This window comes from Danio aesculapii, chromosome 19, assembly GCF_903798145.1.
Source record: "Danio aesculapii chromosome 19, fDanAes4.1, whole genome shotgun sequence".
Lineage (NCBI taxonomy): Eukaryota > Metazoa > Chordata > Actinopteri > Cypriniformes > Danionidae > Danio > Danio aesculapii.
In genome coordinates, this window is record NC_079453.1 from 11,559,995 (window position 1) to 11,585,934 (window position 25,940).

The following is a 25,940-nucleotide window of genomic DNA, read 5'->3' on the forward strand; positions in this document are numbered from 1 at the left end:
GCCCCTTTAAGCTATATATTTTTTGATAGTCTACAGAACAAGCCATTATTATACAATAACTTGCCAAATTACCCTAACCTGCCTAGTTAACCTAATTAACCTAGTTAAGCCTTTTAATGTCCCTTTAAGCTGTATGGAAGTGTCTTAATATATCTAGTCAAATATTATTTACTGTCATCATGGCAAAGATAAAATAAATCAGTTATTAGATATAAGTTATTAAAATTATTATGTTTAGAAATGTGCTGAAAAAAATCCTCTCTCAGTTAAACAGAAATTGGAGGACAAAATAAACAGGGGGGCTAATAATTCAGGGAGGCTAATAATTCTGACTTCAACTGTATGTGGCCCACATATAAATTTTTAACATCTGGGGCAAATCCTACATTTGCAATTCGGCCCAAGTCTTGTGTGCCACCTCTGCGAAACCCGGGCCATGTTTGGCCCACATGCTGTTTGCCAGTGCCGGACGAATGCCTGCTGTGCCAGCTTTATGCCAAATCTGGGCCAGAATTCTTTGCTACCTGGGATTTGTTTGTAAATCTGCCTTTTGACTTTGAAAGAGTCAGTGTCTCACCAGCCACAAACCTCACCACACATCAATGATGCGTTCTACATCCCAAATAACTAACTTGTAAAAGATACATGAACGTTTCATATTACTTAAACATGCTTATTCCGAATATATGTGAACAACACTTGTCAGATTTTATTTATTTTTTTGAGAGCAGGCGAGATGTTCAGCTGTGTGCTCTTCATTTTCTGTCTGATTCAGGCAAACCGATATGGCAAACAGCTAATGTTTACACAGCACAAAAACGCATGCTTGTTGGCGCATGATGTGGTGACGTGGAGCTGATCCACGAATCCCAGCACATTATGTTAGTTGACCAATCAGAGCCCCTTGAGAGCGGGCCTTTCAGAGGAACTAAGACATATGATTTACAGCTGAGTAGCTGTATATAATCTGTATATAATATAATATAATATAATATAATATAATATAATATAATATAATATAATATAATATAATATAATATAATATAATATAATATAATATAATATAAAGTAGGATGTATGAAAAAATAACATGATTTTATGCAAATGAAGCAGGAGGACACATTGCTTTGCATCTTTAAACACAACCAATCTTTAAAAATACACTGTGGACCACCCCTTTAAATCTGTAAAAGATCTTTAAATAATAAAAAAAAACCACTCTTGTGGAGCCATTTATCACTCTTTGCAAACAAAAATTTTGTGGTTGGTGTGACCACAAAATTTGTGATTTTTACTTTAAAGAAATTGCCGTGCAAATGTATTTTCATACACATCCCCGAGAGAAAGGTTTACTATCTGAAAAGGCTTTTGTGATTAATTTTTGAATTTTAAATTAGGTGCACACTGTACAGTTTTACAGCTTTGACAGCTTGCAGTCACACTTTCCAAGTCAGATTTTTGACACAGCTAGCTAGAACTTTTTTTTCAGCAAGATTTGTCTCACTATAATCTCACACAAAGCTTTCAACTGCTGCCTGTTTCACTCTTTGAATCAGATATTTTTTTATTACCCAAAAAATGATCAAAATTATTTAAGTGACAATTATAATACTAAAATTCACTTTCGTTTAATGATGAATTGATCGCTATAAACGTTAATAATAGTTAAAGGGACAGTTCACCCAAACATAACAGTTGTGTCATTATTTACTCACTCTCCATTGGTTCCAAACTGTTTCCAAACTGGTTCCAAACTGAAGAGTTTCTTTCTTCTCTTGAACAAAAAGGAAGATACTTCTGACTTGCATTGTATTGTTTTCCTACTATATACGTCAATGGCTACTGGGACATTCTACCAGAAACGTACATTTTCACTTGTCTCCCTCAAAAAATCATACAAAAACAACAGGGGGTCACACTTTATTTTGATGATCTGTTTGTTGAATTTACTAATTCTCATTAGATCGTATGTAGACTGTTAGGTTGGGGTTAGGGTTAATGTAAGTTGACATGCACTTGCAAAGTTTCTTATATCCAGTTAAATGTCTGTTGAAGGAGCAGTATCAGCAGATATTAAGCAGATATTACTAATACTCAAATGGACCATCAAAATAAAGTGTTACCCAACAGGGTATCTGCGGGGTCTTAAAAAGTCTTAAAATGTCTTAAATTTAAAAAACAAATTGTAGGTCTTAAAAAGTCTTAAATCCTCTGAAATATTGTGTTGTCCATCTTAAATCATTTTAGTTTTCCTATGTCCATGTTAAGCTATACCTAATCAGGCCACTAATAGAATGACTAGCAATATATTTCAATAAAGGTTTTAATATAGTTAAATATTTGTTTTTAATGTTTTTTTTAAGGTTTTAACTTGGCCATTAAAAACATCTTTAGCATTTTAGCGCCTTGTGTAAGTCTCAATCATTATGGTCTTAAAATGGTCTTAAAAAGGTCTTAAAAAGTCTTAAATTTGACTTGATGAAACCTGTAGAAACCCTGAACAAGCATGAAATCAGACAATTCAATGATAGAAATCATCCTTGATCACTGTCAGCTTCTCCATCAAATGATATAACTTCCGAGTCATAGCCTTAAAGGTTTACTGCACATATTGTATGTTAAATTAGTGCAAATGTGACAGGACTGACTGAAACATTAGGACAATTGTACATTTATTTGTATTATATATTTAAAGTATTTATTTGTAGAAGTATTAATTTATAATTTCATGTTTTTAATCAATTGATGTTAATGATAACAACTTAAACTTTGTTATTTCTGAAGTTTCTTGTCTAAATAACGGTTTTTAGCATAACAAAACTATTAAAGCTGTTGGTTCAATTGGGCTGAGGACAAGTGTCAAGTGTTTTTAATAAAGAACAAAAATCTGAGAACCAAATGACATTTCCGTTACAGAATAACTCACAGAAATCAATCATCAGTCCATTTTAGAAAATTTTGGGATGAAATAATTTTTATTCACTGTATTTATGTTTTTATTTCAGGGACAGTAAACGTACATTTCTGGTAGAATGTCCCTGCTATCTTCTTTTGTGTTGAACAGAAAAAAAGAACCTCGTAAAAGGTTTGGATCCACTTGAGGAAGAATAAATGGTCAGCAATTTTTTTTGTTGTTGAGTAAACTGTTCCTTTTAACATGTCTGTCTAAGTGAGAAGTGCGTTTCTGTGATTCGTGTGACCACAAAATTGCCGTGCAAATGTATTTTCATACACATCCCCAAGAGAAATGTTTACTGTCTGAAAAAGCTTTTGTGATTCATTTTCGCATTTTAAATTGGGTGCACACTGTACAGTTTTACAGCTTTGACAGCTTGCAGTCACACTTTCCAAGTCAGATTTTTGACACAGCTAGCTAGAACTTTTTTTTCAGCAAGATTTGTCTCACCATTGTCACACCAAGCTTTCAAATGCTGCCTGTTTCACTCTATAAATCAGATCTATCAAGTGAAAAACTATAACATTCAAAACTTTCATAAAACTTACTTTCTCTTAATGATGAATTGGTCACTATAATTTATAAACAAGAGAGCAGATGAAGCAACTAGCAATTAGCATATACCAAGATATTTACATTTACACATATATACAAATATCTATGATCGGGAGTTTTCCCGGTGATCAGTATGGTGATATCTTTTTAAATTATAAAAATTACTAGTAGTAATAGTTTTCTACATCTATGAATAATTGATCACACGAGCATTGTAGACAAAGTGCGAGTGTTTGTGTGCATGGAACTGTATTATCTACCCTCCTCCCTGTTAAATTTGATCTAATCCGTGTCCTGAAACAAACCCCCTCCTCTGCTTTTACTTCTAATTCTAACAGAGGGAGCGATTCGTTTGTGAATGAATCTCCGTTATGAACGACTCGTGTGAACCATCGATATCCCTGCGTCTGAATGTGCACATCCACCTTTCTGATCTAAATGGTATATAACATTTGTAATACTCAATAATTTAGGGTGGACAGAGTTGCGTTTAACACGTTCCTCAGTAACGCCTTACTGTATTCTAATCACATTTTTGGGGAATGCAGTAATGTAATGCGTTACATTTTAAATTTGTGTAATTTGATTACAGTTACTAAAGTCAATGTAATTGTGTTACTTACGTTACAAATGTAGTTTTTAGAAGAAAAAATGCTTCTTTTAAATCATGTTTTCTGCTGAAATGGCAGTTGATAAGCATCACTTTTAAATTGCTGGAGAGAACGCAAGCTAAAATGGCTGCTGTCAAGAGTGGTTGCTTCTTGAAGTGGAAATACTGACATTAATTTGATTTCATTGAGCGTAAAAACAAAAATACTGCTGTAAAATGTCCAGTCTCTAAAGAACTTTCGACTGCTTTTAACTCGACCAGAAACTTGTTTGAGCACTTGAACAGAAAGCGTTCTGGGAAAATCTGGGACACCGGCACCCAAAAACACAGCGGTCCAACTCAGCATTAATTAGATTTTTGTGCAGGATCGGGGGTGAAGGTATCTTCTGAATGTAAAGATGAAGTGTAGCTGCTTATGGGGCTGTTCACATATCACGTCTTTTGCGTGCAAGTTTGTTAATTCCAATCGAGGTGCGTGTCTCCCATCTTGGGAGCGTATATTGAGCATGCTCGTATTTAACTTGCCCACTCAGTTGAAGACTGCGAGTCACGTGACAAGAACTGACCGTTCAGCTTCATACTTTTCAGACAAACACAGAACACCCAAACACCGCAGTGCTTTTGCAAACTATGGATGTCAGTGGTTACAGGGATACAGTTTTCTTAATGTCTTCTTTTGTGTTCAAAAACATAAAGACAAACAACCTTAGAACAAGTGAAAGATGAGAGAATTCTAAGTTTTGGGTGAACTCTTTAAGTCTTTTGAATATGTCATGCTGCTTTGATCAACCCATTGTAATGTTTCTTAGTGAATGTTAAATCACTGAAAGAGCTGCAGTTTATTTTGTATTTTTTAGGTATTTTTATGCGTTTTTAAAGTAACTTCAAAGTAAAGTAATTACTAATCTGTTTATTTTTTACATTAGGTAATTAGTAATGTAATCAGATTACAATTTTCTCTAGTAGCAATCACTCATTTGTAATCGATTACTTTTTTAAAGTAACTTACCCAACAAAAATAAATCACGTAGCTTTTTCCATTCCCACAGATGATTCTGTCATCACCCCCTCCCTTCAGGTTAAGAGTCTGGGGGTCATCTTCGACAGCACCCTTTCATTCACTGCACATGTTAATAATGTCACCCGGTCCGCCTATTTCCACCTTCGAAATATAAATCGTTTACGTCCTTCCCTCACACCAGCTGTTCATTCTTGTTCATTTAGTCACATCCCGTTTAGATTATTGTTATTCCCTTTTGTTTGGCCTCCCTAAAAAAACTTAAAACTAAATTACAACTTACAAAATGCTGCAGCCCGTATTATCACAAAAAAACCCTCTATCTGTCGCATCACACCCATTCTACAGCACCTTCACTGGCTTCCCATCTTTTTCAGAATTAATTATAAAATACTTCTTCCCACTTTTAAAGCCATCCACAATCTCGCTCCTCCATACCTTGCTGATCTTGTTCATATCGCCACACCTTCTCGAACACTCAGGTCTTCTTCTTCCATTCACCTCACTGTTCCCTCTGTCCGCCTTGTCACCATGGGGAAAAGAGCCTTCAGCCACTCTGCTCCCCAGCTTTGGAATTTACTTCCTCCTGATCTCCGTAATTTAGACTCTCTTTCACAATTTAAATCCAAACTCAAAACACTTCTGTTTAGAACAGCTTATTCTCTTTAACCCGACTGCATTTTTAAAAAAGTTTGTATTGTATTTTATTGATTTTATTGTGTTTTTATTTGAACTGTTTGTTCTAGCTGTTCTGTACGGTGACCTTGAGTGTCATGAAAGGCGCCTTTAAATAAAATGCATTATTATTATTATTAAAAATGAAAAAAAAGGTCACTCTCGAAAAGATGGCAAGTGTGAATTTCTTAAAACCAGTCGGAACATCTGCAGATGTTTGGCCTTTTCCACTGTGTTGATTTTGAGCTCCATTTATGGCTTTGTTTTTCTAAAACACTGCCATTATGCGACAACATTATACATTCATGCTGTCTCTAATGTTACAGTTTGACTGTTTTCAGGCACAACATTCAAAATATTAGCACAAACCAGGTCACATGTCACTTCTAATTTGTCATTTCCAATGACTCATTGTAAACACGCACCGTCAACATATATTTCATAATCAAAATGATGCGTAAGTGCAAAACAGAGGAAATAAGCATATTTATGAACCCAGTGATTTTAATATTAAAGATATTCCTCATTGCGGAGAGGACATGCGCTCATTTGAGGTTAATCCTACATTTGAAATCCTTTTCTTGAAATACAATGCCGGATATTTGCATAATTGCATCACGCTGTGCAATCACTAAATGTTTTTATCACTTTGTAGGAAGGATGCGATCTAAAAGTGTGACGCAACAAATCTTCTTCCCCACAGAGTGCTGGCGGTTTTAGGATGGATAATTAATCTAATTTTAGGTCTTTGTGTGAATGTCAGCAGAAAATGTAGCGAGGAGCTGTCAGTTTGACTTAGCTTATTCGGTAAAGGTTGCATAAGCTACATGCCTATTCCCTTATCTCTCTCTCTCTCTCTTTTCCCTGCAGCGGCGGATGCAGTTCCCGTTCGGAAAGATGGGGAGCAGGTAAGTAAAACTACAACGCTTTGCATATTTAAGATTTGCTTTGCACCAAACCTCGTGTCCCATGTTGTGAGCTTAAGCTTTAAGGATCACATCTAAATGACGTCCTTCGCTGAGATGATACTTGTGCGACGTCTGCATTTCTGTCCGATGCTATTATACCTACCAAGCGCTGACATTTGTGCCTCAGCCTCATGGCACTTTAATGAAGTCTTTAGCGCACACGCAGACCCCCCTGTGCGCCACGCGCATATCTCAGCACCCTGTTAGCGCTGGAAGTCAGAAACGAAAGCATGATGTGTATTTGAAAAGCCTCTAGATTAGATTTCTCACCAAGGCCACAGGAGCTGGACCCAAGAGCCTGACAATTACCGTTACAGTATTGCTGTATAACGGGTTCGTCCCCTGGGAAGACATAACCTCATCCATCTTCTCTGTTTGCCGTTAGTGTTCATGTCCTGCTCAAGGACAGCCGCCCCTGGCTTGTTGCTTTACTCGTCACCGGATGAGTTTGGCTCAAAATGTAGTGATTTGGATCCTGGCATCTATCCAAATCAAATGGCACGCTGTATATCTCAATGCAGAGTTAAGAAGTTGAGGCAGGAGGTGATGTCATCTCAGTAGCTATGCTTCCATCCACCTATTTTTATGTGCATTTTGGAATATTGCATAAAAAATACTTATTGGAACCAGCAAGATGTGTGCAAATTTTGAAAATCTTCATAAAAAACTGGGATAAAAACTTTATCCGATAAGAAAAACTGCAAAACCTGTGATGGAAACACATTTACTGAATAAATTTAAAGGGCACCTTTGATGAAAATCAACTTTTATTAGCTGTTTGGACAGAACTGTGTGTATGTATAGTGTGTCCACTGTCATATTGGAGTGATATAAATCCAACAAGTCTTTTTTTTAGTCTATTGACATTAAAATAGGACCCAAATCGCAGTGATTTTGAGGCCCACCTCAACGTGCGGATTCCCCACCCACTGAATTGATTGACAGTCTGGTGCCAAGTTGCCATAATTACATGTATACACATGTCCACAGAACATTTCTTTGCAAATAAACTAGGATTAAAATATTTGTTACAACTCTCTGTGATTTTTGTAAGTTTTATAAGTTTAAAGCGTTTTTAAAACATGTTAGAGCATGTTTGTAATAAAGGGCCCTATCATATAAGGCGCAAGATGCATTTGGCGCGATGTGTTGCTATTTTCACACCAGCGCAACCCTAATTTTCCCGTCTTGCGGCCCAATGTTTAAATAGCAAATTCATTTGCGCCACTTTGTGGACTCATGGGTGTGCTGATTTAAAAAGGAGGTTTGTTAAGGAGTATTGTTAACAAACAAACAAACTAAAATAGACTGCGCAATTGACCAGCTGAAAGCAGGTGTAAAGTCCAGCGCAGAGTGTGTTACTTGCGCCTATGTGGGTTTAAATGCTTACACCAGGGCTATTCAATTAGTTTGTCATGGGGACGGTTCATAAAAAGCATCCCAAATGAGGGGCCGGAGAGATATGACTTGCAATATAAGTGATGACACAACATCAATATAAGAGCCCATTTGTTGTATTTTCGCTCCTTAAGACACCCATGTTGGCTTTTTCTACATTAAAACGTTAATATGTTGTATTTGAAACTACATAAAATCACGGCATTGTACAATGTGGCTTTTTTTTACAAACATATTCAAATGTTGTATTTCGAAGCACAACAAAAGCAGTGTATTGCTCAAGTAGGCTTCTTCTACATTCAAACACATTCATATGTTTTGTTTTAAACTGCGTAACAAGTAGGGATGCAACGATTATAGATTTTGGTTGTATGATTATAGTCTGAAGAATAATCATGGTTTCATGGTTATCACAATTATTATGCATTTATTAAATTAAAAAAAATACTAGTTTAGAAAATCAAAAGAAAACGGCTTATATTTTAAAGTGTTGTTTATTGCTGCTCAGTAACCAAATACAGCACAAAATGTTAATTAAAAACAAACAATACTCCATTTCACTCTTTGGACTTTAAACATGAGTGTTAATTTTACAATGAAAATAAATGACAGAACAATGAATAAATAAATAAATAAAAATAAAAATAAGAATAAATAAAAAATAGTATTTGTCTAATGTTAATTTAAGCTATTTATTAGCTGAGAATTTAAATGAATTGTTTTTATTTTCTGCATTCATACATTCATAATCATTTTATTCATTTTATCATAATCATAATCATTTTAATCATTTGTAATAATTCGTCAAACGTATCTTTTGTTTATGCTGCACTGAAAGGCACACACAACTCTCACCGCTACAGCGTGAGATCATTTCTACTGTGTGCGCCTGGAGGTCTGCTGGCGAGCCGTGCGCGCACCACTCCCAATATGCGCACATCTCCACTGAAAATAATGAACTTGCAAGCGGAAAAGACGCTATATGTGAACAGCCTGCTGCTATAGTGAATCCAATGTGCGTGCATATTAGCTTCGGTATAAGCTCGGAACTTTAAACTAGCACACAGATGGCATAACTTTGTTTAGGTGAAGCAGTTTTGTTCTGTGCAACAGAACCATGGCCTTAACGATTAATTAATCATAATGAATTTAAGCGCGAATAGTGAAATCGGCTAATCATTGCATCCCTATTAACGATATCAGTGCATTGCACGATAGGCCTTTTCTACAAACATATCCAAACATATCCACTCGCTTAATGTCACTTGACTCACTCTCTGCGTAGCCTTCAACTGCAGCTCGTTAATGCACGTTATGCTCAAAACACACCCATAACTCATGAAGAGAATAAGCACAACCCTGTTAGACCATGCACCGTGGCACAAACCTTATTTTTCCGTCCCTAAAACAGCGAAAGTGGACTTGGACATGCCCTAAATGCTTTTGCGTCCTGTGCTTTAAACTTTGTGCCTAGATTGTTAAAACAGAGCTCAAAGACAGTAAAATCGTGATGTAATTCTTAACTGCTAATCACAACGGTCGCATGGTGTCAGTAAACGCTAATATGTGTGTGCGTGTGTACTGCAAACAGCATTTGTGTGAGACTCATCATTTCAGAAAGGCTTGAATAAACTCCACCACAAATACATCAAATAAACTGACTTGGTATTTTAGAATAATAAGCTGTTTTTCAGTTCATCAAAGTCTGTCTCTGTTACTGTGCTGTTTATCTGACGTAACGCATGAGAAGCAGACATGCACGTGGAAGCGGTGGGTGGGGAAAAGCAGCTCATTTGTATTTAAAGCCACAGGCTACAAAAATTGTATCCAGACACCAAAATGGGCAAATTCTGGAGGTTATAATAAATTATTTGATGGGTATTTTGAGCTGAAACTTTACATACACATTCTGGAGGCACCAAAAGCTTATCTTACATCTTGTAAAGGGGGTAAAATAAGTGACCTTAAAAAAAAGTCTTGTGATTATGTTTTAACAGATCATGTCATAACAAAAACACAGCACAGAACAATGCACAGTGGGATGACATTAATGGAAAAATTAGTAGACCGACCACAATGCAAAACATCTGAAATGTTGTTTTGGTCATTCTAAAATCCCTCATCCAAAGTCGATCATCAAAGTGGTTCAGTATTATTACAAGAACTGTCTTGAGAAAGAAACCAGAGTGGTCTTGTGTCTCCAAAAACAACCACAAGTTTATTGCGTATCATGGCACAAATCATTTATTATATAAGAAAAAAGACCCTCAGTGGCTTCTTCTACCATAACAAATTCCATTTTTCTTTTGGTATTTTATCAGATAATGATGATTTTGTTGTCTTTGACTGAATTGCATGGAAACATGCTTTATTCTGAAATGTTTTATACAAAATTCCTGTTTTGTGCACAAGTTTAATTCACATCTTTGGATGGAAACATAGCTATTGGCTGTGCTGTTGTATACACATGTTAGTTACATTGAAAAAAGCACTGGTGTGTTACTAAAATGATAATAATAACAGATAAGAATGTCATAAAATGTCATTTTTACCCGCGCGCAAATGCAGCTAAAAAAAGTACACAACATTTAGCTAACAGCTAACGTTGTGCCATCTGAGAGATGTCATCTGATATGAAAATATAAGATTGTGGTTTATTATTTACAATATTGTTATCTGATACTGCAGCTACAGCTAAATGTCTACTTTCACCACCTCAGGCGCACTTTTATTAGAGTTAGAGCATATTTAAAAAGAGTTTTTGAGTGAAGAACAGAAATTTTACATGGAGAAAGATTTTTCTTTTTTTTTTTACAAGCAATAATATTCATTTATTCATTCATTATCCTTCAGCTTAGTCTCTGATTTTTCAGAGGTCACCACAGTGGAATGAACCACCAACTATTCCAGCGTATGTTTTATGCAGCTGATGTTTCTCCAACCGCAACCCAGTACTGGGAAACACCCATACACTCTTATTTAAACACACACTCATACACTATGGCCAATTTAGTTCATCCAATTCACCTAAAGCGCATGTCTTTGGACTGTGGGGGAAACCGGAGCATCTGGAGGAAACCCACTCCAACACGGGAAGAACATGCAAACCCCACACAGAAACACCAACTGGCCTAGCTGGGACTTGAAGCAGCGACCTTCTTGCTGTGAGGCGTAACCACTAAGCCACCGTGCCACGATTTTTAAAACTATTCTTCAGTATATTAGATAATTTTTTTCTATGAGTTTTGTGATTACATTTTTATTTTGCATTGTGAAATAGCTTTCATCAAATGTATATTATTTAAAAACACATGCATCTAAAGCATGTCACACAATTTGTTTATTAATTTACTTACCTTTAGGCTTTCTGAGATGTAGGTGATGGTTTTTCTTTAGCACAATATTAAAGATGGTCGTCAGCTGCAACTGTGGACCTTGTAAGTGGCAGCCGGCATTTTAACAGTCAAAACAAACAAACAACAACATCAACATACCAAAACCCTACAGGCAAAACAAAATTAATACTTGTAGCATCTGCCAATACTTTGAGGTCCTATAAAGTGAAATGTTGGGTCTGGGGTGGCATGGTGGCTCAGTGGTTAGCACTGTCGTCTCACAGCAAGAAGGTCGCTGGGCCAGTTGGCGTTTCTGTGTGGAGTTTGCATGTTTACTGTGTTGGTGTGGGTTTCCTCCAGGTGCTCTGGTTTTCCCCCAAAGTCCAAAGACGTGCAGTGTAAGTGAATTGGGTAAAACAAAATTGGCCATTGTGTATGAGTGTGTGTGTGTGTGTTTGAGAGTGTATGGGTGTTTTCCAATACTGGGTCGCGACTGTGTAAAACATATGCTAGAATAGTTGGTGGTTCATTCCACTGCAACTTTCCATTTTGTATGTCTTAGTACTCGAAGTATATACAGAATAGTGAAGTTTTAAATAAGAAAATTATCAAAACTTCACATTTTTATATTTTTGAGTGAGATGCTAATGGTCTAATCCAATTTAATAAATTGTGCTAAGCTAAGCTAAAAGTGCTCTCATCAGACCCTGAGATCGGTTGAATGGTTACAAAAACTGTTTAACCCTTGGAGACTCGTAGTCTCGTGTGACATCAGACTGATGGCTGAAGTTCTGGGAACTTTGGATGTTTGAATGATTAAGGACCGCCCACTGTGTTATATGACTCACAAGTTATACGCTTGTGAAGTTGTGACGCATCAGTGACGTATGAAATACTTTTTCCTGGTCCAAGCTGCTACTCATTTTATTTGAGAAAATATTCGTTTATGACTTTTTATTCATGACATTAAAGTGAATTTTATATGAAATAATGGTGTACACATCGATCTCTGGACTTGCTGCATCTTAGACATTTTAACAATTTATAAAAAAATTTATCACTTTCTGGTCGTCGGATATTAGGCATTGATGTATACAGTTGAAGTCAAAATTATTAGCCCCCCTGTTTTCCCCCAATTTCTGTTTAATGGAAAGAAGATTTTTTTTTTTTATTTCTAAACATAATAGTTTTATTAACTCATTTCTAATAACTGATTTATTTTATCTTTGCCATGATGACAGTAAATAATATTTTACTAGATATTTTCAAGACACTTCTATACAGCTTAAAGTGACATTTAAAGGCTTAACTAGGTTAATTAGGTTAACTAGGCAGTTTAGGGTAATTAGGCAATTTATTGTATAATGATGGTTTGTTCTGTGGACTATCGAGAAAAAATAGCTTAAAGGAGCTAATAATATTGTCCTTAAAATGGTTTTTAAAAAATTGAAAACTGCTTTTATTCTTGCCGAAATAAAACAAATAAGCCTTTCTGTAGAAGAAAAAATATTATCAGACATACTGTGAATATTTCCTTACTCTGTTAAACATCATTTCAGAAATATTTAGAAAAGAAAAAAAATTTTCAAAGAGGGGCTAATAATTCTGACTTCAACTGTATAATGCGATCGTGATTTTCGAAAGTATTACATCACTTTGTAAACGTTTTTTATAATCATTTGTTGACTCTCCACATACAGTTTGATAGAGCGCTTGGACCCGGAAGCCGCTTTGCGTGAGGTCACACTTAACAAGCGGATACCAATCACGTTTCATTTTGTGCCGTGCCATGTTTGTGGGTGTGAAAATGTCCTCAGAATAACAGCCGCACATCATTCATGCACAAATGCCTTTAAAAGTTTACAACAACGACACATCAATATTCTAAATGATCTGTCAGCAAAACATATAGGAAATCAATAGGACATGTATGTAGGCTTTGTTCTGAGATTCATTCATTATTTTGGTAAGCCCTTTCTAGATAAAGATCAGATCATTTTTTCAGTTCTATAAATAAAAGGTTGTATTTGCATCCACAAAATAAAAAAATTAAAAACTCTTACAGTTAGGGATGTAACGATTCACCTGACTCACGATACGATCCAATTCACGATACTAATCTCACAATACACAATTTTATCACAAATTTTTAACAAAATTATTTGTGACAAAATTAAGGTGAACAAAAGCCCTTTATTTTTTCTTAAATGCTGCACAATTTTCCACTTTCCTGTAATAACTATATATCAATTTTAAAACAAAATCCAAATAAAAAAGTGAATAATTTAAACTAAAGAAGACACTTTACTATAAACAATCTAAAACATTGACTGTGCAGCTAAATTACACATTTAAAATGAGTTTCAAAAATGAACAGTGCAAATTAAAGAAGGCTCTTTAAAACAAACAAACAAACAAAAACTGTGGCTGTGCTTGACATATTTTTTAAACAAATTATCAGAATATCTATGTTTTCTGGTATCAGCTGAGATCTTTGCACATTTACAATGTCCCCTGCTGATGAAAAAACTCTTTCACTGGGGACTGTGATGGCTGGTGTAGAGAGGAAAGCCTTTCCTGAACCAGAGAGCAGTGTGTACACAGATGGTCAATAGATCCCTGTTCTCTTGGGAATTGGCCACTGTCATAACATACTGATTGTAATATATAATATATGATTTAATAACCAAATTACTAAAAGTTGCATAAACTAAATTGAAAAAGTGAGGGGAAAAGGAACAAACTAATACCTGGATCTGTAACAGAACAACTTTCTCTTTCAGTCTGAAAAACATCTTTATATTTTCACTATGAAAACACTGAACTGCGTAACGTTAGCACTCGTCAGAGCAAGCGGAGATGCCAATCCTCCGGTCTGCATGGTTTGGACTATTAATAGCTTTTTGCTTATCTGCTTGTTAAGTAGTGATGTATTGATGACGTATGGAATATGGTTTCCAGGTCCAAGCCGCTACTCATTTGAATTGAGAAAATATTCGTTTACGACCACTTTTTAGCCATATCACACATTAAAGTAAATTTGCAATAAAATAATGATGTACACAACAGTCTCTGGGCTTGCTGCATCACAAATACCAAAATTTTTACAGTTTATAAAACATTTATCCCTTTCTGGCCATCGGATATTAGGCATGGATATAAATCAGTGGTGTAGTCCTTGCTATACGCATGTATACTCTGTATGCTTACTTTTTTCCATGAGCTGTTTGGGTATTACGTCTTCTGAGGATCAATAATGGCGTATACCCTCGATATACTAGCTCACTTATTTAGCTGATTACTCTTCCCTAATTTACCTGTATTCGTGTCCCCTTTAACTGTCTACCAAATGTTTTTTAACTTGCATCTTAACCTGTTGCAATTGGTGCATTTTTATTTAATTTGCGCCATTTCACGTCTCCTGACAACCGCAGCAGCTGTGAGAAAATTTCGGGAGTTTTTCGAAGACCACAAGTCAACTGAATGATGTCTCTCTGAAACGTTCAGGTAATCTTATAAAACAGCATTGGCGTTGCTTAAGCACTCCTATATTTCTATTCAGCCCCCTGAAAAAATTTGCTTATGAACTGTACACTACTAAATGATTGCCTCAGTGTCCTTTAATTTTGATATGAAAACGACGGCATACTTCCGCCGCTTTTTTCATTTAATCAGCAAACCACAGCTGTGCAGAGGTTATTTACTACAGAAACACTTGTATCACTTGTACCTCAATGGGTCATGGAGGAGCAATCTGATTTCCCCATCTACTGTTTCCTCAGCGCTCCCCTCATCATCACAGCTGTTTCCTCCAGCAAAAATGCAAATCTTAATGAACATTTCGCTAGGTTTACTTCAAAATTAACTATGATTATAAAACACATTACAGTGCTTGTGACATTAACTATAGCATACATGCACTGCATTAAACAGTGATAGAACCACTCAGTGAATGTACTCATTTTAACTGCATATCAGTGACATCAGAGTGAAACATTAATTGTTGTATCGTATAATTTTTTTTCCTATTATGACTTATATTATGATACTGAATATGTAAAATAGCCTGTACATTTTTATATGTTTATATTTATGCCATTTTGAATTTAAAAAGTAGTAGTTTTATTTATTTAATGGAAAAAATTTATTGAATATAGAAAGTGACTTGTACTACAGTAAACACGTATGTTAAGCCTATTTGGCTCATTCAGAACTCAAATGGCTATGCCTGTCTATACAATACAGTGGAACACTTATAGTTTAGTTCATAACCCTACCATATTAGTCAAACATTTTTAAGTGTACTATTTTAAATTCTTACTTTAAAAAAATTATATATATATATATATATATATATATATATATATATATATATATATATATATATATATTATTAACTTACATTGACAACATTGACATAGTATTTGTTTTTCCTTTTGTGGAAGTTAATAGTTACAGGTAGCTGATGTTAAATATATATATATATCGAATGAACGAATGAATCAAAGAAACATTGGCTTTTGTCGTGTCTTTCACCTTTCACTTAAAATTTGGGTTGGGTGTAATAGTACACCACCTTTTTTTTAGGACTACACCACTGGGATATATATTTATATATATATCAGGAAAGTATATATATATATATATATATATATATATATATATATATATATATATATATATATATAGAGTTTGTGATTTTTCGAAAGTATTACATCGCTTTGTAAACGTTTATTATTACAATTTAATGAGTCTCCCCATACAGTTTGATAGAGCGCTTGGATCTGGAAGCTGTTTCGTGTGACACTTAACAAGCGTATAGACGTCTGTGACATTTGTTTTTCACTGTGCTGCATCAGATTTGTTGTTCTGTTCTGTGTAAGCAAACGTCTTTTTGCAGTATTTGCACACAGATTGGCTGCATCCGAAATCGCCTACTACTCAGTGGGTACTGAGTTTAAATGTACTACTCGACTGTTAGAAAAGTACATTCTATACAGTATGAATGTGAGTAGTATGAATGGAATTCAGACGTACAACATCTGCCATTTTGTCATGATCACATGACTACCCACGTCAGTTGTGTCGATTCACTCCCATTCATAAATTCTTTTGTGGTGCATCATTGGATAACATAGCCTGCATCGGATGTTCACTTCAGAATCTCAATGGAAGTTGTAGGCCATCCAGGTGCTTCTCGTATACTGTTATTCAAATTCTATGAATTCAAACATACTACTCAGTTCGCATTCTGTTTTTAGCGTACTATATAGTATGGAAGTGTGTGATTTCAGACACAGCCTTTGTGTTTTGTCTGACACCTCATGGCCGTCTTTAGTCTGCCGCTCCACCTCTTGCTCACCGCTGATGTGCCGGTAAAGTGAGTTTGCGCCTGTAAACACAGCGCCCCCTCTGTTCAAAAAATGTATCGTGATTCATTCAACATTTCTACCGATTTGAACCAATTTTCAACCGGCTCACAGTGAATCGTTACATCCCTAGTTACAGGTTCTCTTATCTTTATCTTTTTAAACCTTTTTATTGGGATAGGAAAGTGGAGGACTGACAGGAAAGTATTGGGAGCAGAGAGATGGGAAGGGTAGGCATAAAACCTCGAGCCGGGAATCGAACTGGGGTCACCATGAGCATCATGGTGCTATATGTCAGCGCACTTAACCGATGGTGCCGACCTCTTATCTTTATGTCGACGTCACGCTTTTATGCAGTGAGCATTGCATACATTTAATAATTCAATTCAAATTGATAAGTGCTTATCGTCACAAAGTTCTCCTCACAATAACAGACGGGTGTTGAGGCAGTAAATTACTGACTGGCTCCGAAAGTTATACGTTTAATAATGAGCACAATTAAGATTGCTGCACACTCAACTCCCAGAAATTCTGTATATTTAAACCAACACGAGGACAACAGAGGGTCTGCTAAAATGTTTCCAGAGAAGTGTGCCATATGCATCAGACTTTTAGCCAAAGATGCTTGGCGTGACATCTGAGGCTTAGACTAAACCCTAGGTGACTTGTAAAATAATTTCCAAAAAAAAATGTAAATAAAAATGGAGCGTTCTATTAAATTGATCTTCAAAAAAACAAAACAAATCTTTACTCAGTACCCCTCGAAGTGTGAGGCAAAAAATACTAATTATACATCATTAGGTGGAGAAGAAAGCTAATTTGATGTTGTTAATTTGCACCTAGCTGCTTTCGCTCCCCCACAGAAAAATTGTAGGTGGTTTCCGTAATTGCAAGCCAGCCTCAACAAAGTATTTTTAGGACCAAGCTCCATGGTTTATGTAACTGAAGCGTCTGTAAAGGCTAAGATGGTGGGAAAGCAATCGATCGACCCCTGATCCGCCAACCGTGTCAGTAGTCTGTTCAGAGTTTCCAAGGGGCAGACATTTGCCCCACGCCAACGCCTTTCTGACACTGCCCTCCATTTGACCTTTTATATCGATTTCTCTCTTAATGAACAATGAGCGGCTGCTGCTGCGTGTACCGGCTCCAGTGTTTGTCTGTGCGGTGTGAATGCCATCGATCGCGCGCTGTGAGTATGTTTGGGTTGGCTAGGATTACTTACTCCAGTGCTACGCATCAAAGTCGCCTCCATCTCCTCTTGTTGTCGTCCTCCTCATCCAGTGTAAAGACTTCTAAGGCAGACATCAACACGGATACACTAGGTGGTACTTCATTCATGAATATTTGACACCATATTAGCGAATTAGCTAGGGCGCGCACACAGCTATGTCTTGGTTTGTACAACAGTTCATAACAGATGCGCAGTGTCTCGCCTCCTGCTTCTGCTTTCAGTGTATCTGTTGTTCTTCCAGATCGAGTGTTCTGTACTTGGCTTGATGTTTCACCCTCTGCTGTTTCCTGTTAACTGAAATCATGCATTTCTTCTCTTTCGCTGTATCTTCCCCCCTCATCTATTCCTCAAACGTTAATCTGCTTCTAGCAGGGACGTGCCGAGTTTTCCTGGGAAGGAATCAATGTAAGTCTGGTGTTGACCTTTTGACCTTCTCTCACATGTTTTCTTTCACTTCTGTCATCATTTGTTGTAGTTATATAATTTAAATTCAACAAACGGACCATCAAAATAGTTATTTTGATGGTCCGTTTGTTGAATTTAATTTACATTGCATCTACATGCTAACTAATTCTTATTAGATTATAAGTAGATTGTTAGGTTAGGGTTGGGGTTAGTGAAAGTTGACATGTACTTGCTAAGTTTCTTATAGACAGTTAAATGTCTGTTTAGCAGCAGTATCAACAGATATTAAGCAGACAGTCTACTAATATTCAAATGAACCATAAAAATAAAGTGTTAACTAATTATACAGCTTCAGAACTTTGCTTTAGTTATGTCCCACAATATGATTTTATGCTTCTTTTGTGTACTAATATCCAGTGTTTGTAAGTCGTTCCTTTCTGAAAGTCCTCTCTGCTCTGATTGGTTAGTTATTAGCCGATGAAATGCTCATTATAGGTTGTTTTCACATGACGTCATTGATGACGTGCAGATATCAGATGGAGGGAAAGAAGTGGTTCTTCTTCACAGGAATCGCTATCAGAACATCAAAATGTTTCCGTTTTATGTTGTTTATAATTGTTTAAATTGGCCAAAATTAGAAATGCCGAACAGCTTTTATAGAACTCCAAAAGTTTTTGCTCATAAAAGGAGAAAGTTCAAGAAACTGGCTGAAAAACGGAAGAAAAGGCGGCATGTAATAAACACCAACACACTTATACAAAATCCAGGAGAATATAAATAATGTACCCTGCCATGTAATCGCCGATATGAAATCTCCTTCTTGTTTTACAATAAAAGTCTTTACTGGCGTTTCGGCAGAATAAACAACCGTAATGTGAACATTGAGATGCGCAGCAGTGGTGAATGTTTGTTGATGGTAAGTTCATCAACAGAACAAAAAATGAAATGCAACCTTTGCGAGTAAACTAGACGGTTACTATTGTGGTGCACTTTTTTCCCCTTAAAAAAATAAATACATAAATAATGCGTCCACGCTTTTGTCTGCTTTCATCTGTTACTTCGTCTGGAGGTCTATAAAAAACTGAAAAAACTATAGTAATTTGTAATAAACATGTTTTTGAATCACATAATAAAGTGTATAATGTGTACAACTCTTTGTTAATGAATGCTACCAAATACTGTAACATAGTAAACTAATAAACTTTAATAAATGCTGTGTTACATTAGTGTAAACTGTAGTGCATTGTGTTTATAGTGTAGAAAACTGAAGCCTATTGAATCATTTGTTTCAAGAGTTCACACTTAGCTGATGATTAATTATAAGCTTGTTTGGCATGCTGTCCCGGAAGAGAGCCCTGAGCTCATAAGATCCTCGAGCCCGGGGCTCCCTCCCGTTGCAAGGCGAGAGGGGAGTTTGAGCTCAGGTAGATCTCGAGAATTCCCCCGCTGTAATAACCAATGAACAGCCAGTGATTGCTCTTGAGAGATAACCATTTACTAGGAGCATGTCTATAGTGCCAGTTTGGATTAGTCAATTAACTTATGTTGCATGTTTTTTGGACGGTGGGAGGAAACCGGGGAACCCGGGGGAAACCCACGTGAGCACGGGGAGAAAATGCAAACTCCGCACAGAAATGTCTGCTGGTTTGGTAAAGCCTAGAACCAGAGACATTCTTGCTGTGAGGCAACAGTGCTAAGCACTGGGCCACCGTGTCACCCATCTAGGAAGGAGGAGGAGTAGGGGTGGATGGGGGGATTCTTCAAAACAAAGATAGCAGTGGTACGTAACCCAGAGTATTTGTAGTAGCTTAGGAGTCGTCTGATTGGTGCATTGAGAATTGGATAATGTGATCCTCTCGAAATTAGTTCATAACTAAACTTCACTTATTACTACAGTTGTGTTGGACCTCAGCAACAATATAATTACTACAACAGTAATTAATTCAAGTAAACATCTATAGTATGCTTCCAAACACTATAGTATTTACTATAGTATCTTCCCATGTAACGTAATAGCTTATACAGTATCTACCGCCTCGATGACAAATATATTTTAGTTTAGTAGAAAACTCGACCCTCTTCATGATATAAGGATCATGCTTAACATACGTGCTTATTTTCTAATTATATCTCCTTTAAAAATGTGGTACAATTCGCAAAAATACAGACTTGTCTCTCATTAATTTTTTTTACTTGCTGCCCTCCATCTGAATTTCGCGCATCACCAGAACCATGTGATTGAAAACAACCTATAGAATCTAGCTGCAGAGGTTTCCTCAATGGGCTATATGGACAGCTAGTGTTTTTCAGCCAAAGATAAACTTCCGGTGAAAGTCTAATGTGACTGTTTTTAATTTCATAAGATTCCTTTTACATCATCAATGTTGTAATGTAATTAAAATACATTCAGTTAATTAGACTTAAGCATTCTTTTAGTTTTTCAAGTGTAAAATCTGAAGAAAGACTGTGTAAACACTAGCACCGTCTTGCTAGTGCAAAAACTCTATTGAAAATCCTGAGGGGAAATAAATGTTCGTATTTTAAAGACATGGAGGGGGGAAATGAAATTTAATGCAGTGCTTTTTGTCTGGTCAGATACCCACTTTATATCGTATATCTATCAGGCAGTGAAGATTGCTGATTTTAAAGAAATCCGATATTAAACGTGGCAATTTTGTAATAGCAAGACAGTTTACCGGAAGCGTTGAGGCTGGCTGACTGAAAATTTAAAGGGTACCTATCATGAAAATCATCTTTTTTAAGCTTTTTGGACAGAATGTGTAGGTATAGTGTGTCCACAGTTGTATTGGGGTGATATAAAGACAATAAGTCTCTTTTAAGTAAAATTTTAAGTTTCCTGATGTTAAATAGGATCCAAATCCCTTCGATTTTGAGGCCCACTGCAACGTGACGTAGGAGTGTGGTTTCCCCACCCAACGAATTGATTGACTTCCGCGTATTAGCATATATCTCTGTAGTAATGCATATGATCATATCAACAAGATGTGCGCAAAGAAACTGGGGTTAAAAGATCTGTTCAGCTCTCTGTGATCATCAATCATCATCAGATGTGATCCAGAATGAGTTTCTCAAGTTTAAAACGTTTTTAAAACAGGGCATGTTTATAATGAATCAGCCATTTTACTGTCTTTACTTTATTACCTCAGCCTTTATTACCTCATGTCACTACAATTATGAAAGAAGATGCTCCAATCCCGGTTTGTGGTACATTCACATAACACATATCCATACAGCAGTGGATATTAACGTGTATCCTGTCATATTTACCGTGCAAAAACAATGCAAAGTTAAACGTGCGCGCACTGTGTGTGTGTGTGTCCGCTCTGTGTGTCTGTTTATGTGCGTGAACTTGTGTAACGGCATTGTATGTGACTCATCATTGCAGTAAGGCTTGAATTACTCCACAACAAATACATCAAATAATCATTGGGAAAGTTGTTACTGTAGTATTTCTCACAAATGTTCCGTGGGATCTTCTTCCTTTGTGTCTGTCACTGTGCAGTTTATCTGACGCTGCCAAAGTCTAGATTGAGGCACACTCTGACAGGCACGTGGGCAACACAAAAACAGCTACATTGTGTTCAGAGCAGAAAATTCCAATATTTTAAAGTATATAATAAATAAACTGATGGGCGTTTTGAGCGGAAACTTTACAGACACATTCTGGAGACACAAATATTGAAAAAGGGGTAAAATAGGTGCCCTTTAAAGTCTGTGTGCATATACCCCGTTCTCAGAGACTGTACAAACTGTAGGCTAATTCATGCTGCATCCACAGATGTGGACATGAACGGACACCTCGTCTGGTTTTGTCAGATCAGTCAGTCTCTGTTGGCATCTGTGACAGCTTGTTTTTGGATAATTAAACATGCTGAACTGATGCCTGTTGGGTTGTACAATGTTAAATAAGTGATGTGCTGTAATCTGGTGATTGCAGCATGGATGGTGTAGTGGAAATTGATTGTAATTTACATTGATTTTCCCATCGAAATCTACCATGGCAATCCAATAACAAAAAAATTGAACTAGCTGATTAACTTAAACCTCAGTCATATATGCAACTTGAGCTGGACGTTTGTCAGTGGTGAGTTTTTACATTACATTTCATGGCACGTTATGTGAGGTTATAGCCTTTTAATTTGTATAGTGACTATTAACTAGTGAATCTCAGTTAGGGTTGGAAATTAGCAAAAATACTATAGAAATTTAAGATTAGCGGGTAAATACAGGTATGCCCCTACCCAACTGTCACTGTGACCAAAATTAAACGTCAAGCCAACATCTTAAACCAACGTCATATTGATGTCAAATACTGACATTAATTCATCTGGTATGGCAACCAAAATCCAACCTCCGATAGACGTCATATTAGTAACATCCACACAACGTCAAGCTGTAACATCATAAATTGTTGATATTTAGTTGATTTTAGGTTGTGTTGGAAAGTGATCAAAATCCAACACAGAGCCAACATCCTAAACCAATGTCATATTGACGTCAAATACTGACCTTTACTTGTGAGGTATAGCAACTAAAATCCAACATCTGATAGACGTTATATTGGTAACATCCACACAACGTCAAGCTGTAACATCATTATACGTTGATATTTGGTTGATTTTAGGTTGTGTTGGAAAGTGACCAAAATCCAAGGTTCAGCCAACATCCTAAACCAATGTCATATTGCTGTCAAATACTTACATTAATTCATCAGGTTTGGCAACCAAAATCCAACATTTGAAAGACCTCATATTAGTAACGTCCACACAAATTCAAGCTGTACCATCATTAGACGTTGATATTTAGTTGATTTTATGTTGTGTTTGAAAGTGACTAAAGTCCAACATTAAGCCAACATCTTAAGCCAATGTCATATTGACGTCAAATACTGACATTTATGCATCAGGTATGGCAATCAAAATCCAACATCTAATAGACGTCATATTGGTAACGTCCATACAACGTCAAGCTGTACCATCATTAGACGTTGATATTTAGGTTGTGTTGGAAAGTAACCAAAATACAACATCTGTCCGACGTTGCACATTGATGTCGGGATGACGTTGGGTTCTGGCATCAACCTGATTTTCATTTGCAAACAAAATCCCATGACGTTCGGGTACAACTTTAATCTGACATTATGTTGACGTCCAGTGCCTGCTGGGTAGTCACACGCATTTCTTTTAAGCTCATGAATGCAAATACGTTTAGTCATAGTTAAAACCCCCAGATTTTTGTTGAGTTTGCAGTGACTTAATTCAGTCAACAGAATGCATATGTAATATAAGAAATCAATTTTGTAGCTTTATTAATAATGACAAAAGGTTTAAGGGCACAAGTGGTGCTACAGAATATGTTGTCTGAAAAATGAATGCTTATTCTCAACATGAAATCAACAGCACATACCAACTAAGGCATGGTCAAAGTATGTTGTTTATGGCTGGGCAATTGAAGTGAAATCACAAACGCGACTGCGCAAAGTTGCGATTGTTGTTCACATCTTGTCAGGGAAGAATGGCTCTGTGATCAGTAGTAAATCTCCTCACCAATACACCAAATACACACAAAGAAGAAACCCAGGAAATCCCCATAGCATTCGATTATAATCAACAACAACAACAAAAAATGAACTGCTTTCATTGATTCAATGAAACTAAACATAACATGCCTACAGAATAATCTCACAGAAGGATTTATTTCAAACACTCAACTGAAGTTATGGTGTAAGTTTGAAGTTTGGAATAAAACCTTGTTTTTAAATGTGGAATTTTCACATGCAGCTTTTACTACTCATACATTTGCAATCAGAAGTATTAGCCCCCCCTCGGTTTATTTTTTCCCCCAATTTCTGTTTAATGGAGAGAAGTTTTTTTTCAACAAATTTCTAAACATAATAGTTTTAATAACTCATTTCTAATAACTGATTTATTTTTATCTTTGCCATGATGACAGTAAAAAATATTTTACTAGATATTTTTCAAGACACTTCTATACAGCTTAAAGCGACATTTAAAGGCTTAATTAGGTTAACTAGGCAGGTTAGTGTAATTAGGCAAGTCATTGTATAACTATGGTTTGTTCTGTGGACTATCGAAAGAAAAAAAATAGCTTAAAGGGGCTAATAATTTTGACGTTAAAATGGGTGTAAAAATGCTTTTATTCTAACCGAAATAAAACAAGTAAGACTTTCTCCAGAAGAAAAAATATTATCAGTCATACTGTGAAAATTTCCTTGCTCTGTTAAACATCATTTGGGAAATATTAAAAAAATAAAATAAAATCAAAAGGCGTTTAATAATTCTGATTGGACTGTAGCTGTAATTCACTGTGAAGTCATTTTAATTACAGTCTGATTAAATCGATTTCTATTTTGAATGTGATTTTGCATAGTTTATCTAGTAGCTACAAACACAGTCTTTGGCAGATTCGTAACTTTAATTTAGTGGCTAATTTAAATGAATTCGTATGATGTCATTCGTACAATTTAGTACGATTTGCTGATCCCCAAATGACGGTTGGATTTAGGAGCGGGATTGGGTGCCACGCCTCCTTTTTAAAATTGTACATTCATACAAATTAGCCACTAAACTGACAAAACATAAAACGGTTAAGTTTCCTTGTGAGATCAGGCTGGAACTACACTACGACACTACGACACTGCTACACTAGCGTTTACTCTGGAGTAAATTCTACCAAAGACTATTGAATACACAAGACATGTCACTCGTGTAGTTTTAAATGGGAAAAAGTGTAACGGTCAATATGGCAATTGAAGCTTCGCTTATTAGTACATGAGCCAATCATCAATCGCTATAGACTGACGTTACTCCTGGGGGCCAGATGTGCGATTTTACAACAGTTTGGTGGTCAGCAACCACACTGAAATCTCAGCGAATACTTGCTTCACACACATAAGAAATAAATCCACATAAAGCTTGAAATCTATACATTTAAATTAACTTAAAAAAAATTTTTTTTTTACTGTGATGTGTATGAAATGAAGTTCGTAATTTTTAGTTTCGAAATGTGTATGAAACGAACGCGAGTTACAGTCCGTTCTTTCAAACGCACGTCACATGACAGCAGCAACTACTCAAACGCTTACAAACTTGTAAACAAAGAATTGCTTTCAGTTTTGGAGGAGATTCGCCATCAAGACCAAGTTGTGAATTACTTTGGAAGAGCAGCACTATCAGACGATCATTATTCAGAGAATGATAATGTGTAGAACGTCAATAAATAAGGTGATAAATAAGTGAATAAAGAACAAGTGTCGTGATCTCGTTCTTTTCGAGTATGCATGCGCATTAGCTCGGGCAACCTGAAAATATGCTGTTTTTGTTTGATTCAGATGTTTAGAAACAAAACTTATTGTTGATTTTAAATATGTAATGTAATC

General features: G+C 36.1%; 1 protein-coding gene across 4 annotated transcripts in view; it reads left to right on the forward strand.

Moving 5' to 3' along the window:
- Positions 1-25,940, forward strand: part of fam131ba (family with sequence similarity 131 member Ba) — a 65,574-nt gene that overhangs the window by 16,603 nt on the left and 23,031 nt on the right. For 2 of the 4 annotated variants that reach the window (XM_056480498.1, XM_056480501.1), the window contains exons 2-3: positions 6,685-6,722; positions 18,485-18,520. In XM_056480498.1, coding sequence (XP_056336473.1) covers positions 6,685-6,722; positions 18,485-18,520 — 74 coding nt within the window. The remainder of the gene's footprint in view (positions 1-6,684; positions 6,723-18,484; positions 18,521-25,940) is intronic. The other 2 variants (XM_056480500.1, XM_056480502.1) reach the window with 2 other exon arrangements.